Source organism: Aythya ferina, assembly GCF_964211825.1.
Source record: "Aythya ferina genome assembly, chromosome: Z".
NCBI classification, from domain to species: domain Eukaryota; kingdom Metazoa; phylum Chordata; class Aves; order Anseriformes; family Anatidae; genus Aythya; species Aythya ferina.
Genome location: NC_140299.1, coordinates 3,120,815 through 3,140,040, shown reverse-complemented (window position 1 = coordinate 3,140,040; position 19,226 = coordinate 3,120,815). Strand labels below are relative to the sequence as shown.

The following is a 19,226-nucleotide window of genomic DNA, read 5'->3' as shown; positions in this document are numbered from 1 at the left end:
AGCCTGAAGGAGCGAGGAAGCAGCAGTTCCCAAAAGCAAAAGGATTCATTTTTTAAAACCAGCACAGAGCTAAAATTTGACACTCAGTACCACACTGCACCGCCAAGGCCAAAAATACAAACTGGCAGTTGCAGTTTGAGGGAATACCCGCAGAAGGGCCATTTACTGCTTTTCCTTTTTTCTTCTGCTCTTTCCTCAAGAATCCACTGCTGGGCACTGTCAGAGACTGGCTGTGGTGAAACATCCCTCTAATTCACTGTGGCCTTTTATTTATCCTCTCTCAGAGGAAAGGCTGCGAACGCCACTATGGAAAATGACGGATGCTGTGATCTTGAGGAAATGAACCATTCCTTGATTGCTTGCTTAGCTGAGCAATTTGGAACATGATAGACGCCAATTATATCATACAGTGTCAATTTGTCTATTCATTTTTCCCTCTCCACATGTTTCCTCTTCTTGATTGAATAATCACTGACAATAATCACAAGCAGCTGTGGGAAGGAAGTGCATCCATCGGGTTTAATGTCAGCAGGAATGAGAACTGATTTCTCCAGTATTCACCACAGCTCTGCATCTTCCAAGGAATTTACATTTTCCTTAGCAGAGTGCTATTATCAAGCTCAGCTTATTTCTATCACCCACTTCTATTTCAGTTTATGATCTGAAACAATAAAGATCCACAGGAAAATATCCAATTGCAAAAAAATATGGTTGCTTGGTCTACTATTCTGTACTCCCACAAATATTTTTGCAACTGAGCTTTAATTCTCCTGATGCTTAGAGTGTTGATGGGAGTAGAAGCTTGCAAGGCTGTGGCTGCATAAGGTTGCTCAGAGCCAAGGGAGATGGGTTTGCTCGTCACGTGAAGGTGAGGACAGTAAAGGACAGAGCTGTCAGGAAGGTGTTAAGTAGGCAAACCCAATGGGTTGCAGAGGCTTTTCGCAGCTTGTCTGTGTACGGATCGCTACTCCTAGTAATAAATCACCTTACTGTGTCTGTATGTGTTGTAGGCAACAATCCAGTACCTAACATTGAATATCAAGTGATCGAAATACCAAATTCTCAATTTATATCATCGTATAACCCTGCATTTACTTTTATGTGTCTGTATACATTCATGATGTTATATCATCACATAACTCAGCAGTGGTGTTCCCCAGTTACACGAACCGATTTCTCCCAGCTGAGCTTCCAGCTCTCCCTGTTCAGAGACGCAGAACAGCAGAAAATACGAGTCTGAAGGCACGAAAAGTGACACAAAGATTGCCTTTCCCATAAAACTGTTAAAGTGGTTTATTCAATAGACTTAAATCATCTTTCAAACACAGTGACACAGACCAAAAAAAAGATACCCTGATTACTGCTTTAGTTATGGCTTACATCAATTGATAGGCTTTCTATTACAACCATAATACAGCTACATAAACAGTAAGCAAGAATTACAGGGTGGAGGATGGAAAAAAGAAAGGTGACTCAATGGACACGATGGCATTAACATCAGCATGAAATTACCATGACTCCTCTTGGATTTGTCCACCCCCGCTGTCAGCGCCTTACCAAATAACAATCATGGAACAGGCTTTATTTTTGTACTAGCCCAAGCTCTCTTTGCACAAAGACACAGTTTTGCTCCAGCATTTCCAAAGTATTTGATTTCCACCAGGTGAAAATAGGGGACATACAGCACAAGCTGTAGGGAGCAATGGGGACACTTCAGTGTCCTGGTCCATCTCACTGCAGACAGCTCCAGGTAAAACAGACATTTCAAGAGCTAGCCAACACAGTTTCTGATTTTGCTGGCTTAATTTGTCACCATTTTACATGCTAACATATTTTACAGTGATTAGTACAGTTAAAAACACACATCAACTTACCCACAGATCAAACACCGAGAACATTTATGGCTTCTAAAGAGAAAGTCAGACACGTCAGTAACGTATTTACAGCTTTCAGTCCTTGAAGCGGTGAGGCAGCCCTGTCTTTCTTGAAGCTTCCCACTGCGGCCCAGTCCCACATTTCTGATGTTTCTCATGCTGAGGGCTTCGGGGAGCGCTGCAGGTGCTCAGGCCTGGGACTCGGGCTCCCCCACTTAGTGTACATTTGGGTTTCCCCTAGGGTTTGTTGAAAAAGCACTTGCGTACAATTGCTTGTTGGTTTGGGATCCCATGCAGACAACACGGCGATGTCCAGAAGCCTCACCCACGTTAGATGGGATGACATTAAGACATAAAATGATTATAGTCTGGGAGGGTGGGTTTTCGGAGATGCAGGTTATTGGCTTGCCTTACAAGCTTTGGACCCGATGCTTTCCTAGTGAAGCCAAATGCAAACAGTGCTGGCCTCAGAGGGAACGGGCTGAATCCCACCTTCACGGTGTTCACATCACTGACGAATTCCATGCTGGTATTTCCAAGCAAGCAGAAAAAAAAACTCGTCTCTTGAGGCATGTGATTCACACACATACAGCTGGGTACGGGGGGTTCGCTGTAGCCTCACACAGTGACTTACACTACCAAGATGAAATGCTTTGCATAGATGAGTTTGAAAAGATGGAAAGTGCAGGAATCTGGAAGGGAGAGTGACAGTCACAACATTTCTGCTTCCAGATAAGTTTGTTCTTTACACACGCCATTAAAAACACAGTATTGCTACTGCACCGTATCTACAATATATTAAAAAATGTATTTTTAAACAAGTAAGAAACAAGAGGCTGCTCTTCCTGCCCACAACCAGGGTCCATTTTGGAGGCTTTCTCTGAAGTACACTGAACTTTCCATAGATTTCACTGGATTTTGGAAAAGGTCCTAAGAATAAATACTGACTCCTTTATTCTGGAAACCTCATCTCACTCCAGAATTCCCCAGGGAATTTGGCCCCTAGGGATTGCTGAATATTGTCAACATTTCCTTCTCAACGTATGTGTAAAAGCTCCAAAGTTCTCTGCATGCTCAGATACAAACCAGACAGGGGCAAAGGGATCGTTTCCAAGCTTTCCATTTCCACTACCCAAACTTGTAAAATTACAGCCTCGCTGACAAGCCACTAGGCCTCAATTTGAAAGGACAGATTCCCTCTCATTTCACATCTTTTATCCGCCCCATCTTCCCTCACACACTAACCAGAGCTTGCTCCCTCCTGCCACGTCAAGCCTTTTCTTGCCAATTGAGCCCGCACAGGGGTAGTTTTTGTTGTGGACCGGGGTTGCTGCTCCTCACCATCGTGAGCTGTGAAGCTCCACGTGTCAGCTCTGTGGTGATACTCCACAGCACTAAGGGCTTGTACCAGAGCTGTGGTTGCAATCTCCCAAATTCCCCTTACGTAGCTTTTCCAGGTGATCATTACCTACTCACCACGGTGGCTCTCCTCCCAGAGGTCCCAGCAGAAGAAGCCACCACGGCATTGCTCCCCCTTTGCAATTCCTGAACTAGCTTTGAAAACTCCACTGCAATCACGGGAAATATGCTAAAATATTACAATGGACCTCTCACCACTTAATCTGTTCTGTCCAAGAGCAAAGTTGGATTCCATAAATCAAAAGCAAGCAGCTGAACTACTTTGACTAAATACTTCCTTCCCTCTGATGAAAGTGCTGGCAGGTTCATAAGCCTCCTCTGCCGACCTGACAATCAAGGAGAAGCAGGCCTAGTTATGTTTTTCTGACTGAATTTGCATCGCCAGTGTATGAAGACCCCAGGAGCTTCTTAAGAGATTCTCATAAATACTACCAGGAGTCGGTGATTAAACCATAATACTGTAATTTTCTCTCTCCCTGTCTCAGATCTCATATTCTCAACAGAGTGGGGATTACAGCTTGAGCTCAGGATGAGGTACCCGAGAGCTGACAGCATTTCTTCTTGGAGAGATCAGATTTTTGCATTGGGGGACTGATTCCTATAAGGATCATTGAGTCCAGCTCCTGGCTCCACACAGGTCTACCCAAAAACTCAGGCCATATGACTAAGAGCACAGGCTTTTGAACAGGTTCTTTGGGAAAAAAAAAAAAAAAAAAAAGGTTAAGATTGAACATTTGGAGCTTTGACCATATGGGTGGGAAGGAAACAAAATAGCCTCAAACTCAGATAAATTACTGACATCAAAAACAAACAAACAAACACAAAAAAACTACTAATGGCAGAAAATAAGGAGGGTCCTTCTTTCTGCAACAGCCCTTCTCATAGTCCGTTTCAGCAGGACGGGCAGAAGCTCAGGCTGGTCAGTGCTGGCTCAGCCGCCCCATGGTGACATTGCACAGGGAGCAACCTCTGCACAGGTGAAACCTCCTTGCACTATTTCCATCCTCCGCCCCCGCTCCTGCACACAGGACAGCAGGGATCTGAGCTTGCAGTGCCCACTGCGAGGCAAGGAGGCCAAGAAAAACCTGAAAGCTTCCACATATGGCGTTTCTGACAAAAATGCCATCGTTTTTCAACCTGTTTTCAAGCAACACCTGAAAAGTGAATCAGAAAGTAAACACGCCTCAACATGCATTTCATATTTTATAGATATTTCTTTAAGTATCTTTCTGGCTTGCTAATTGCTCCCTACATCTAACTATACACCTATGTACACCGTCACAGGCACGTCTGGGCCTGTTTCTGCAGTCCCTACACAAATAAAATACCCATCCACTTGAACGGGAGCTCTTTTCAGATAAATGTTGCAGGACTGGGCCTTTGGTGCACACGTGCAAGTATCCTGCACAGACATTTTTAACATCATTAAAAAAATATAGTAGTTATAGACTTGTAACCCATCAAAATCTAAACACAGTAAAACTGCACTTATTACAGTATCGCCTAGGTGAATTTACATTGCTCATTTATATGAAGCAAACAGAGGAAAGGAAATGTCTGTGTCCCTGTAATTACAGGATAGCCGTAATTACAGTTTTGCTTATCCTTTTGCCTATCCAAAAAGTCCAAAAGGATTTTTGCAACTAATCAGGGATTTGCACCACTATTTTCCAACATACCGATGCTTCTCAGGTGCCTCCCCTTCTTTTTGAAGTGTCTCTTTCAACAGATCAGACTCCTTTCAGATGCTTTTGTTCACTTCAATCAACATAGTGAAGAAAAACCCTTACCAAAGAATGTATCCTTAGCAAAGCAGCAGCAGCAAAGCAATACTGAAGACACTACCAGACCCTTACTCAGGAAGAGTAAGAAGTAAGGGCTCTACGTACCAGCTTCAGCATCATTCCTGTTATCATAAAGCTTAATACACAGCAAAATGGCCAACCTATGGGTCACGTTGCTCTCTACATAGCACTTCTGTTACAGCACTTCATTATCAAAGCCCTTTTCACATTATTTTACAAAACACAGCAAAGACAAAGATCTCTTTTGCATATTAAATCAAGGAAACCATTTCATCTACAAGTGCATCCTCGGTGTGCGGCACACCCCACAGCTAGCTGATACGAGGTGGTGCTCACCAACATGCAGCACAAGACCAAAAGCAAAAGACAAATACATAAAGCTTAAGCACAGGCCCTTCACCTACTCCTGGCTGGTATTTCCCAAGTGAGCTCTGACTCTTTCACGAAGAACATGGCTTGCTTTTAAAGTAATCAGACCTCTGGGTCTAGTGTAAAAGAAATACAGGCTCTTACATACCATCCCAGTCGCTGCTGGTCAGTAGGGACTTTTGAAACGGTGACCATCGTGCTTCACTTCCTTTTAGACCATTTTATCTATAGTGTGAGCAACTTTCAGAGCTCTCAGCATAGCGCAGAGGCTTTTAAAAGAAGCTTTGTGCATTCATGCATTACAAAATAAAAATCCAAGTCCTATTTGGATTCAAACACCCTCCCAAAAAAGAAAAGCATCCCTCACAGAGGATGAGTACTTTAAACCCCAAATCTTTGTAACCTAAATACGACAAGACAAGGCACTGGACAACAGCCCAAGTGCTTCAGACTAACAACGTACACGAGAAAACTGCTCATTTTAGTTATGCCAGCACAGTTGAAACAGCAAACCTCACCATCCTGTGTATGCAGTCATACCGATATCAAAGGGCATATGCCAGCAGCCTACTGCACCGTGGTTCAGCAGCCAGAATAAACTCTGGCAGCATGTGGCATCTTTTCTGAGTCAGGATTTTGTCAGTTTAACTGTATCAGGTGGAAAATCAAGCTTGACATAACTGAGTTACATTGGCAGCCTTTTAAAGAATACACCAGCCCTTTTATCATCCTAGTAACATTCTCAACACAAATAAATACCACATTAAGACACCTGAGGTCTTGAAATGCATAATTTTAAAATAAGCGTCATACTCCAAGCCACAAAGTATCTTCACTACCTTTTAACTTCCTTTCCTGCAAGTACTTACCACAGATACCTGAAAATATTTAACTCAACCTGCACAACAGCAGATCAACATCAGATACCCTCACAAAGTCTTTAATAAAATTGAAGAGGGAATGCTTTTTCTATCCAATGATGTGATATTTGAACCAAAAATCAATGCAGAACATCTAACCAGCATAATCCCCTTGTTATTTAGACCAAGAAAAGGTTGCAGAAGTGTGAAGAATCACATTTCTTCAGTAAAGACTTCAAACTGAAGCTGAAATGGTCACTGTAGGAGAAAGTGCACACATTGCACATATGTTAGCAAGAAGGAAAGCATTACGGACAATGAGAAAGAAAACATTATCAGCAGAGAAGACCAGAAAGGTAAGACACAGGAAAGAAGAATAAAGAAGCTCTAAAACAATTAGACATCATGATCAACACAGCTACCTGTTGCAGAGAATGGGAGCTTAACATTCTGTTCTATCCCAGCTGAATAATTTCATAAAGTGACCTTGTTTGTTCCTATCAAATCTATCTGCTATTTTTCACCAATACTCTGTGACATTACAGAACAAAGACCTCAAGTTATACAATTGCCCTTAAAACTATAATGCTAAAGAATATTTTCAAAAACCCAAATGCCAGAGAACAGTGCTTTCAATAAAATCTGGCAATGCCCCAAGGTACTTGACTCAGAAACCTACATAAAGTCATACAGTATGCTAAAATTCTCCACCACCAATTCTCCTCAAAAGTTTGGTGCTTTTCTTCATAGTGAAATGATAACTATATTTATGTGCTCTGTATCTCTAAACCTATTGGAAATGTGCTTCTTATCCAACTTGCTTTCCAGGGTAGCACATACCCTGGGGCAGAGGAGTTCTGCTTCACCCACACTGTTACGGACCCAACTCTGCTAGCAGGAAGGATGCTGGTATCCTAGATCCTATGGGATGCAATGCCTTGAGGAAATTTATATCAAACAATTATTGCATAATCTCAGGGTGTAATAAAACCTCCTACACCATACACAGGCTTTGAGTTTCTGTTGCACTGCTGCATCAGATGAAGCAGTGTCTTTGTCAACAGCAGCCGCAGGTCCCTGTATGAACCCGCAGGATCCCCTTGCTATGCATGTGAAGAAAGTTGAAGATTTCTGAAGGCATAGCATGAAAACCAGGGCGAGGTTTCACATTGTCATAGTAGTGGTGAGTTATGAAAATCCCTGAGGGGTTCATGGGGAAGGCCCAAAAGCCAAAGAGGTGGACCTCTTCACAGAGCTCCAGGGCAGCAGTCACCAGGATCAGTCCTGTGCTAATCCGCTTGGCCCGCACCCCTTGGCCTAGCCAGTAGCGTGAGACATTGATGAGATACTGGGGATGAAAGTAGTAAACAGCTTGCTGAGATTCAAAATCATCCAGGACGTATTTGACCCGGATCGAGACATCTGTGTTGCGGGTGTTGTAGAAAGCCGGCAGCAGCACAGAGGCATTTTCATAGACCTGGAGCACGTCGTAAAAAGGCTTCCTCCATTTCTCCAGCTTATGAAATCTAATTGGAAAAGAATAAGAGCAACAGTCAAAACAGTACAGACTCAGTTTGGACCAGCAGATAAGAAACCCGCAGCAGACTTTTACTGAGAAATTTCTGATACAGAGATAATTGAAATAATGTTTCAATTAATAAGGGGAATATATTTAGATCTGTAACTGAAATATCAGTATGAAATGTAAGGCAAAAATGCAGGGGATTAGAAAAAAAAAATATTCTGCCCTTTTTTGACAATATACTCATTCACTCATTACAGTAGATTAACTTTGTAGACATTTCTGATTATGGCTTATTTCTCCTTTTATTATGAGAAGTATGTAATTTTTCCAAGGTTTGGTCAACTATATAATGCACTATGCAGTGCAGGACACTTAAAAAAAAAAAAAAAAAAGGCAAATACCAAAGCAGAGGATAAACATTTCTAAATTCGAATGTCTTACTCTAACATCTAAAAGAAAACTGCAGTGCAAGAAAATGATGAAAAAATTAAATACATTCCCCCGCCAAGAAAGGTCAACAGGAATTAGGCCCATGGTCCCAAACCTGTCAGCAAGGTGGTGTGAAGATATTAACAAATTTAAAATTGAAATCACCTGGTCAATCCTGGCTCCAAAGTTTAACTGGCATTTTTGTAAAAACATATGATGATGTGTGTTTATTTAAGCATTTAGGGTGGGATCAAGCCAATTCCAACCTAATGAGTCCAAGACATTTTCCTGGGGCTTGCCAGCACCACACAGGAATTCCAGGGGAAGGATGGCTCTGCTGTTACGAGTTTAGTTCATCGGCTTCCCACTTTCTATTATCAATGTGAAGGCTTAAAAGTTTAACACATTTATTTAAGTTGTTACTGATTCCAAATAACTTCACTTCATAATGAGAAGTATGATTCCTAGTGTTAGTTCTAAATAATACTGGGATAAAAATTGTCTTTAACAGTTAGAATTTAATGAAAGGTAGATTTGGAAAAGCAATAGGAGACAAAAACACAAAGTGAAATGACCTCTCTGTAATTATGCTGGGATTGACTGTCACGACGTCCGTCTTTACCCCAACGTCTGTGAAGTATTTCTCAGATATAGGGGGCAAATTGCATCTATAAAGGAAAAAAAATAGTGAGAAGGTTAAACAATTCCTTACACCTTTTCAGCACTAGAAAGTAGAATTGATTTAAGTGTTTCTATCAGTCAAAAAATCTAGAAACACTTTGAGAATTTAAAATCATATCAAAACACGTTGATGTCAGGTCTGTGCATTAAAGTACCAAGTTCTTAGGGGCCATATAAAGACCTCTGTTCTCCCTGAAGTCTATCAAAGCTGTCCTCTTTTGGCAGATGTAGCCAATGTTCACTCATTTTGCTCCCTTAGTAGCAATTCAGCTATTTACTTTGGTAATTTAGAGCCAGAACTGGGACGAAACTCCAAGGACAATCACCATCTAAAATCACGGACTTCCTCAGCACCAGCTCAATTGTATTCCCTAATTAATACACAAGCTATACTTCTAACATTGTGTTTAACATGTTTTGTTTTACACCAAAGGGAATTTAGGGGATATGCTCCACAAGAGAGAAATCAGTCTAGTTCCTAATTAATCCAAACCAACCTGCTTCCCCTCCTCTTCCCTTTGTATCTCCCAGAGCAGTGTAAGAGCAGAGGTTCTGACTGTACAGATTTGACAGTGGATGTCAAAGCTATTAGGAGCAAATATTTGCAAAACTTGACCTCACCCTGGCCTTGACCTAGATTCATCACCTTACAAAATTTAGGGCATACCTCAAGAGATGCTGAAATTACTGAAAAACACACTTGCGCACAAGCTTCACTTCCATAGGAAACTCAACTAAAAACCAAAAAAAAAAAACAACTGCAGCTGTGCATTGTCAGAAGCAACATAAGGGGTCTTACACTCAGTTCAAGGTAATGTTAGCTATCTGCTGACATTTTCAAAAATTTTGAAGTGATATACAAGCCACAATAAAAGTCATCATTGTTTAGATCCTCACATCTCAAAACTACTGCTGTGCCTAATTCCCAAACACCTCTATACTACTTTTGAAGATCAGAACTCAGTAGTAGAAAACCAAGAAGGCACCTAGGGTAAGCAATACTCAAAGTTTTCACAGTGTTACAGAGCAGTTCAAGCTCTCAATATATAATTTCTCTGTCCCAGGGAGAGAGCAAGTATAGTGGAGCAAACAAACGCACAAAAATCCTTCAAAGTCCTTCTCAGACTCAGGAGGTTCATATCTGCCTCCCAGAGTCCTCCTTTATCAGGTCAGACAATTTTTTTTAAACAACCTTGTCCTCCTCATGGGCATTGTTATTTCCAGCACTTTTCTCTGCTAGGTCATGCAACATCCTTCTGAAGTCCTCTAGCATTCTCAGTTCCACCTAGCACTGGGCACCATATTCATTAGATTATATTTGACTAAGGTTTTCAAATATTTTGCTTTAATATTTTTAAACAGTCATCTCATATCAGGATTAAGAAAGGTTAGATTTGTTGAAGGTGATAATTCCTTATAAAAACTATATATAAAAACTATAAACTTCCTTATAAAAACTATGCCATCTGCATAATCTGTACTCTATAATCCAAAAATTCTTCCCTACAAAGAAAATAGTCACATTCCAGCATGCATCCAACATTTCATAACAGATCTCCACTCTGGCCAGTAGATGGAGATAGACAACAACTAGTAAATGCAGTTGGTGTCTGTGTTTTATACATTCTATTGTAGTATAATTAGTTGCTATAAGAATTCATTTCATAAAAAAATATTAGTTGCATGCTGATGACTACGAGCTTCCTGACAATACAAAGGTGTCCTGAAGGTATTGTTGAATGTTAGCAGTGCTCCATAGACAGTGTTTGCTATTTTAAATAATCATTTTGTTGCTGACCAAGAGGGCGATTCCCCACAGTTTGGTGAACTGGTGTCAGACTGGAAAGTGGATCAGTTAAGTGGATTAAGGACACCTGTCTTTAAACACAAGCTCTACTTTAAAATTGATGACAGCAGACATTAAGCTCTTAAACATTAACACGGCTTTGAGCATAACGCTGGTCCCATATGTTTTGGAGATGGTGAACCAGTTTTTTTGTTGCACAAGTACTGAGGTACTCATTCATATTTCAGTTCCATTTAAGTCTCTAATAAATTCCTGATACCAAAAAATACAATATCTATGTCCTGTACTGATCCGATCTGCTTTTTTAAGCAGGTGTGGTACTGTCCGAGAACGAGTAACAGTGGTAAGAAGGGACCTCCAATGAAAGTTCTTATACATAAATGATGACATTTGCTGCCCATATTTCCACTTCCACTCAATAGTTTGTCATCTCCAAGTGTAATGTGTCTTTCATTTCAATCATACTAATAGCAGTGATCAAACATAGTAAAAAGGAATCTACCATACATATTTAATGTATACAATGTAAAGCAGGCTTTTAAACTGAGGCAGATTATGTGAAGCCTAGATTGTTTCATGGAATAGAATTCAGACAATAGCTTAATACAAAGTGGGAACAGAAGGCAGAGAAAAGGGGGTATGAAATTAATGAATAGTGAAGGAAGGACCTGTAGAAAAATATTTTTCATTTGAAGCCAAATTAAGAATACAATGAGGCAAAATTTGGACTAATTTTTATGGTATTAAAACAGAGAAATTCACTGATTAATGAACAGTTACTTTAAGCTTACAAAAATATAGCTAAGGTCAGAAAATGGGCCAAGAGAAATAAAAAGATTTTCTTTTCTACAAAACAGGTCATGAATCTGTGAGCTAGCTGTCATATGCCATGACCCAAGCAAAGAACTTAATAGGATTCAGAGAGGGATTAGACATGCATATGAATAATAATTAAAACAAAACAAAACAAAACAAAACAAAAAAAAACTTTCCTTCATATTAAGGATGATGAAAATACTGCTAAATTCTGTTATCCAGAGATGCAGGTAACCCTGACCATAAAAAAACAGGGTAACTCCAGACAAAGTGGTGAGTGCAGTGTAAAGACACTGAAGCTTCAAAGTCACTTGGGTGTCTCTGCACAACCTGGAATCTGCGCTACTGATCAGCAAAACTTGCTTTATGCAGCACTTGAGCTCTGCATCCGAAGAGACTGCACCACTTTGCAAACACACCTCCGAGGCATGTGAGCTGTGTGGTGTGGAGCTCTTAAGGCCTTGCCAAGCCACTTTTTATGCAGAAGAGGTCCAGAACTGTCCCAGGAAATCATGGCCATGTTCACAGGACACTACGCCTGGGCTAATGTTCACAGAAGGATAAATCCACAACTTGAGTAACAGGGCAGGCTGAATTTGGACATTAAGCTTTGTCAATAAATCAATGATTAACTACATGAGGTTAGGGAGAAATAATTCCCCAGAGGCTAGGTTTTCAATAAATATTATATAGTGAAGTGTTTTCTTTGAAATATCACCACTTTGTGCAAGAAGCAGACTTGACCAGTTTGTAAATCCCAGGTTTGCATGTGGGAGAGAATAGCTTAGCAATCTTTTATTTGTTATTAAAACAGAAAACAGGCAAAACAAACAAACAAAATGGTGCTGTGGTGCTTACCGAAACACAAAGTCTGCACTGTCAATCTCTCGGCCACATCTGCTGTTCTTCAGAATTCCTCCATTCCCAACCACTGCACATTTCTTGAACTGGGAGCGGTGGTATGGCATATCCTGCAACATCAAGGCAAGGAAAGTTATTCTCCTGAACCATGGAGGGAAGAAGTCTTTTATTTATTATTATTTTTGGTGTAGCTGAATCTTGCTGCAGATGGACTAATCATAGGAAGCTGACGCTGTTTCTGGCCCATGGTATTCTCATGGTGTACATAAGCAGACAGGATTTTCTGTGCACTTAGAGATGTTGTGAACCATTAACTCGAAAAGAAAAATGTAATAACCTCTTTTTGGTCCAGACTTAATAATGGAAGAAGTCATTTAGAAACCTGCTTTCCCTTCTGACTTCCACAAGGGGGCATGAGCTGTAAAATCAGTGCACCCAAGGCATCGCCTTCCTAGCTGCCTGCATACTGCTGGCTGCCCAGGCGCTGATGTCCTGCTTTGGAGGAGTCTGCACGTTGTCCCAGAGCAGCCAGTAAAGCCCAGGAGGTCCCTCTAAACCAGATGGCACATCAGAGCTGTTTATCAGAACCTAGGCCAAATTTTAGTGCTTGCCACTACTGCCTGTACTAATAGAACTGATGATTATTAAACAGCACTTGTACCACCAGCAGCGCCTAGAGCCTTTGGTAAGGCATCTTTAAGGACTTGGATGTGACTCATCTTTCTGCAATCTTTAGGCAAAATTCTGTCATCATATGCACATACGCAGCTGCTGCAGAAGCCAGAAAGAGTGAAAATCACATCTCAGAGAGCAGAACTGGGCCATTGGGGTGAGAGGGCCGTGATGCTGCACTGAGCTGCACTACACTTTATGAATATGTAGAGGTGTGCTTATGTAAGCATGAGAGCGCTCTTTTTTGTACATACATATTTTATCAATAACTTCATACTGCAAACTACAGAGAGACGTGGTAACAGCGTGACATTTCTAGGTGATTATTTCCAGGATCTTCCCATAGCGTTCATAAATCATGAGGCAAAAGGGCACGCATGCAATTATGCCTGTTTGACAAAAGCAGCACCTGTCTAACAGAGAAGCATGACAGAGTTGTCTGTGCTTTATCCAGTGATTTCTTAACATGAAATACCTCAGCAGTTCTGTAAAAGGATCAAAAGCTAGGTCTTCATTCTTAGCACAAGGCTTTGGTCCTTACGCTCTTGCTCCCTTTCTTTCAGCCTTGCATCTCCTATACTTGCCATGCAGCATCCCTGCTCCTAGGCAGAGCATGGCTTTGGCCCCACAGCTGCTGCCCAGTGAATCCCAAAGGCAATTTGGCATATGATAGACCCTGCAGAGCACTTTTGAAGCAGTCTTGGATAAATACAACAGCAGCTACAGGACACTTCCAGCCAAAGCACAAGCATCTCTAGTCTTTCATGCATTCATCTGTGCAATTAGGCATGGATTTGAGTACTGTACTCCTGGATGTAGATGTACCCATTCTTTGCACATCTCCAGATGCCAAAGCACTTTCCTGGATCTGAGTCCTTCCCCTGCTCTGACCTAGTTTCCCATGTGCACATTTAGACAACAGCACTGCCCTACCTTTTAGTCGTGATCAGAGAGCAAATGGATTAAAAGTTGTTAGACCCTCCAGGTCAACATTAATGACAGAATCCCATGTACTCGAACTGAGTATTTTCCTCCCTTTCTGAAAGGGACAAATTGCAGTTATCCCCTCAAAATACAGCATTTTAAATTCATGACATGTGCCTCATGATAAGTCAGTAGTCACATAAGACCATTTCTGCACATCAGTCACAAAGTGCAGTGGGATTTACCCACCAGTTACAACATTTGCACTTTGGCCCTCAGGTCAAGGATTATCTGCTGAAAAGGTTTTGAATAATCTTTATGATGGATATATTTGAGAATTCTGCAGCCTGTTCACAGATAAGCTGCAAGTAGGAATAAGGATAAAAATAGTCAGTCACTGTGAATATGAATTATAAAATAATCATGCCCTGAAAAAGCAGATCTACCCCAAATGTTGGATTGATTTTATGTGAATATTGTACTTTAAAAAGTTCTGTTCACTAACTGGCTTTTTTATTCAGTTTTATTATGTTACTTCATTAGCCGCTTTGCAGGTAGGTCACCAATATTCTGCAGGAAAACGTATGTACATTGCACACTAGACTAGATGACCATTAGAAAATAGGATAACCAGTTGAAATATTGTATCAAAACTAAACATATTAAAAATAAAAGCAATGACATCTGCAGAAATGTCAAACTGCTAATTGCTAAATGCTTGGCTATAGCATATAATTTAATGCTGCAAGTAAAGTGAAGTTAAATCTGCAAATGGATTGAGACATGAGGCACCTTTGGAAACATTTTGAAGATTTCTTGGTTGATATGGAAGATTCCACTAGTATCCACTTCATATTTCAGTTTAGTTCCCAAGGGAGTATTCTTCTGGGTGGTGAACATAAACGCAGGGGCATTGCAACACCTTGACAAAGTGGACCTGTAAAATGAAAAAGAGATCAATAAAATCTAGGAGCTGACAGCATGCTTTAGGATTTGCAATTACTATTACTCCTAAAAAGGCATTTTTATAAAAAAAAAAAAAAAAAATCCCTCTCTGCTTTAGAGGTCTTCCATTTTTTGTAAATTTACTCTTCACTGGGCAGGAAACACAGGGACTAAAGTCTTCATTTGAGGATGTGGAAGTTTGACGGGGCAGGGACACAGCAATACCTAAAGTCACTACCACACTTACTGTGTAGCATGGCACATTCCGATTACTCAAAAACTTTAAAAGGTCTTAGTTTTGCTTTTGACCTCACATACGCACATCAGGGAGATGGTAAAGCCTTGACAAATGGGTGCTAGCCAGTCAGGTCATGGCTACAACTCCAGAATCTCAGACAAATTCCCCAAATTTCTTTGTCCCTGGGATAAAATAGGATATATTTCAATGCCAACAAGAACAGTTCTGACATCTCAAAAATGGGATTTATGAGAAAATCTCAAAAATGGGACATGAGAAAATATCCATTAAGCTCCGATCCCCTTACCATAAGTTTCATATGAAATGCAAATAGGAGGAGTAACTTTCCAGATAGGGATCCATTCCCCTGATGCTTTTCTCCTTTCACTGGTGAAAGCCCTGACTGAAGCTCACTCACTCTCTCTCCAGATATGGTTTGTTTCTCAATGTATCTTACACTTTTAATGAAAAATACGTCACAGCAAATGCACAAACATGAAGACAAAGCCAAGTGGCTAGATTATTTGCCTCTGGGGTATGTGGCCTCACTAGAAGCTGGAAAAATAAGCCACTCTTCTCTGGGGGTTTTATTACAAGAATCAGAAAGCAAATACGGAACTATGCAAATATTTCATGATGTCCAGTTGCTATTACATACTTGACTGAAACAGAATGACATTGTATGATGATCAGATCAAGGCAGCAACTGAGACTGAGTAAGCCAATGAGTCATTTCAAGTAACTAAATCATTAAATAATGAAAAGCATGTAGTGGGACTGAATTGTGGTATTTGAGATAAGAATGCCTTCTTTATTAGTTCTGCATTAAGGAATTGGAAGAGATGTTCTTTAATCTATCATCCAAATAGTTTTCCTGACTCATATTCCTTAACATAAATGTCTGACATCTGACGGAGGACAACCATCCAGGAAATTGTTTTCCCTACTCTACAGATACAAAAATAAGTGTGATCTTTGCTTATACTGCAGGTGTTACTGGCCTGAGAGTGATGTTCCTCCAGATAGTCTCTAGATGGTTGTCTCATCGCTCCCAACTCTCAGCTGGTCTGTGCTCCTTGCACTCAGGGCACAGTCATTAGGACCCAGTTCTCTCACTCCAAGGAGTCTTTATAATAGAAGGCTCTAATCCCATATAGCTCTTTTTTTTTTCCCCTCAAAATGGGTTTCGATAATTACCCATCAAATATTTTACAGAAAAATGCATTAAAAACATATGTGAGGAAGTTCATATTGGAAAAAACTGCTATGAATCTGGGGCTAACAATTAGTTATTTTAAAAGTTATTTTAAAGATGTTAGTGACTAACTCAGCACATGCATTCTCACATTCTCTCATTAACTCATGCCAGCTTTTTCCTGCAATTATTAAAGAGAATTTGGGAGAAATCTGTAGGGCCTTATTCTGAATCATTGCAGTGATTTACAGAATTAACCAGTCTGTATTCCACTTTGAAATTTTCAATAGACCTAGCAGTTAGACCTACTACATAGACCAGTATGGCCCCCTGAATATGTTAATACACAACATTCAAGTATTGTTTTGGCTTCATCCAACTATTGCCTTCACAAGACCAGTTTCATAAGCCATATCTTGAAAGAACCATGAAGGACCTTCAGCAAAGATGAAGGAAGGTAAAGTACTACAGAAACAAACTGCAGAGGTCTCTGTATACCAGAAGAAACATCTGAAGATGGTCAGGCAGTAATGGCTGAGAGGCCATTAAAAAAAAGTAACTAATAAACAAGATCTGGCAGTACCTAATACACCACAGAAAAAATCCAGTGTGAGTATTTTGTAGGCCAAATTTGCAGTGTCACCACTGATGGTACTGTTTTACACCAGAAGAGAGTTTGGCTGATGCATTATATATAGCTTTTACCTCTCTGCTCCAGCCCCATTTCTGCTCCTCATTTCTGCCCAAATCAAACCTGGAAAAGTCTTTTCCAAATCAAATTCCCTGCCTTTGTTAGGAAGACTGTCCCATATGCCACAAGAGCTCTCTTTCACTCTCCCTGCCGACCTTTTACAGTAGAAAAAAGGCAGTGTTTAGTCAAAAGGATGGCACTCCAACAGTTACAGTGCTTACTCTTGTTATCCATATTGAAGGTTTGATATCACTACAGGAAGCTTAACTCAAACTAAAACAAATCTTACTCAGTCCCATTAATATGGACCTTACTCAGTCCCATTAATGTCTTACTTGAATAGGTTAGCTTCTGTGACATTCATCTCCCATTTGCACATCTGGAGGCTCTTCCATCTGTCAAACAATTCAGTTTGCTTCACCCTAAAAGATAAAAAGAAAGAAAAGCAAAATTCTTTATTACATGGCATTCACCTCCTTCAGCTGCTGTAGCCAGGGTACCACGAAACAGGTGTTTGATAGGACTAACTAGTCAGTCCACCTAGTGCAAAACTTAGTTGTTTTTTTGTTTGGTTGCTTTTCCTACTCAGAGGTCACAACTCTAAGCCATGTATATATACCTCCTCAGATGCTCGGAACTGATTTTTCTTCATTGTATAAACTGCAATTTCACACATGCAGGGATAAGCATATTTGGGGAGAAGAGAACGTGAAAAGCTCCTTATGTAAGGAGCTCTCCTTCCTTCCCCCTTGTTAATAAATATACTTTCAGCTACATCAAGCAGTGACGCTCCTAATTCCACTAGTCTGGCAAAGGGTGACACAATTTTGGTGGTATTACCTTAAGAGTTCATACACACTTTTCTGCATTTGGACAATGGATATAACAAAGGCCTTACAAACACCTAGAGCTAGGCAGCAATGTTATAATATGGCTGGGAAATTTTGAACTCTGAGAATTATTCAAGACTGATAGGTATTAATGAGTTTTCTTCAACTTTGAGGGCTTTGAATGTTCTAATAAAACAAAGACTTTTAAGGGAAATATATATTTAAAGTGAGTAGAACTTAGGATTTCCCAGGCTGTGGAAGTTAGAGGAAGGAATTAGGTCATATTGTACTTTCTGTAGCCCACCAGAGCATATTAACTTGGAAATCTTCCATTACTGTAAGGGCTGACTTAGGAAATGTACCACATCAGGAGGAAGCACATCAGAAGAACCCAGCATTGTAAAAGAGCTTAATGTCAAATGGCATCTATCGCAGAAGTAAGGCTAACTATCCAACTGAGCAGGAGACCACTGCATTCTATATATCACTGGAAAAGATGAAGAGAAATGAGTAATTCTTTGTACCATGTGATAAGTATGCAGAAGAGCAATTCAAAGCTCACCACCTTCAGCAGAACACTGGCAGAAGTGTCACATTCTCACCCCTTCTATTTATTTTTAAGCACTGCAAGTCAGCAGGCAGTGCAAAGTTGCTACTTGTGTACCCTTCATCCAGTACCAAATACAGAAGACAAGGACATAACCTACATTTTTTTTGATGCATAAAGTCAGCAAGGGAGACATGCTTGAAATTCACACAGACCTGAAGCAATAACTTCTATTTGCTGTGGCCTTGATCACTTAAAGCTGTGCTCTTATACCGCTGCACTTTGAGCTGAGACTGTCAGACTTCACACACCTTAACAAACCTTATGGATTCTAGGTAAGATAACTACACCACTGGTTGTAGATATAGTAAGGGACTACACAACGCAAGCACCTAAATACAATGTGATGCCAAAAATGCAGAAGGACAACACAAAAACATCCTTCTTTGCTTTCCAGTCAGCTCCATGGGCAATCTTTTTTGCCTGACTCCATCTCTTTAGCTTCATGGCTACATCTCAGCCATCTCATTAGTTTCCTGATGTACATACAGTACCAGACAAGACAAAACACAGATATTTTATGACTTCTCATAAATGCATTTTTCACTGACTGTTATTACTGAAACTCAATGCTGCAGAAAATTAAAGCAGTGGGCTCAAAAGTACAAATGGGCTCAAAAAAGATCTAAACAAATTAACAGAGAGGTTTATTGTCCACTCTGATTACTGGAGTCTAGA

The 19,226-nt window shown here is 40.4% G+C and overlaps 1 protein-coding gene across 2 annotated transcripts in view; it reads right to left on the bottom strand.

Moving 5' to 3' along the window:
- Window positions 1-1,263: 1,263 nt before the first annotated feature.
- Window positions 1,264-19,226, bottom strand: part of ST8SIA5 (ST8 alpha-N-acetyl-neuraminide alpha-2,8-sialyltransferase 5) — a 65,860-nt gene continuing 47,897 nt past the window's right edge. For both annotated transcript variants that reach the window (XM_084504080.1, XM_084504081.1), the window contains exons 5-9: window positions 17,447-17,533; window positions 14,835-14,979; window positions 12,444-12,556; window positions 8,857-8,949; window positions 1,264-7,853 (exon numbers count right to left, since the gene is read on the bottom strand). In XM_084504080.1, coding sequence (XP_084360206.1) covers window positions 7,385-7,853; window positions 8,857-8,949; window positions 12,444-12,556; window positions 14,835-14,979; window positions 17,447-17,533 — 907 coding nt within the window. In that variant the 3' untranslated portion in view covers window positions 1,264-7,384. The remainder of the gene's footprint in view (window positions 7,854-8,856; window positions 8,950-12,443; window positions 12,557-14,834; window positions 14,980-17,446; window positions 17,534-19,226) is intronic.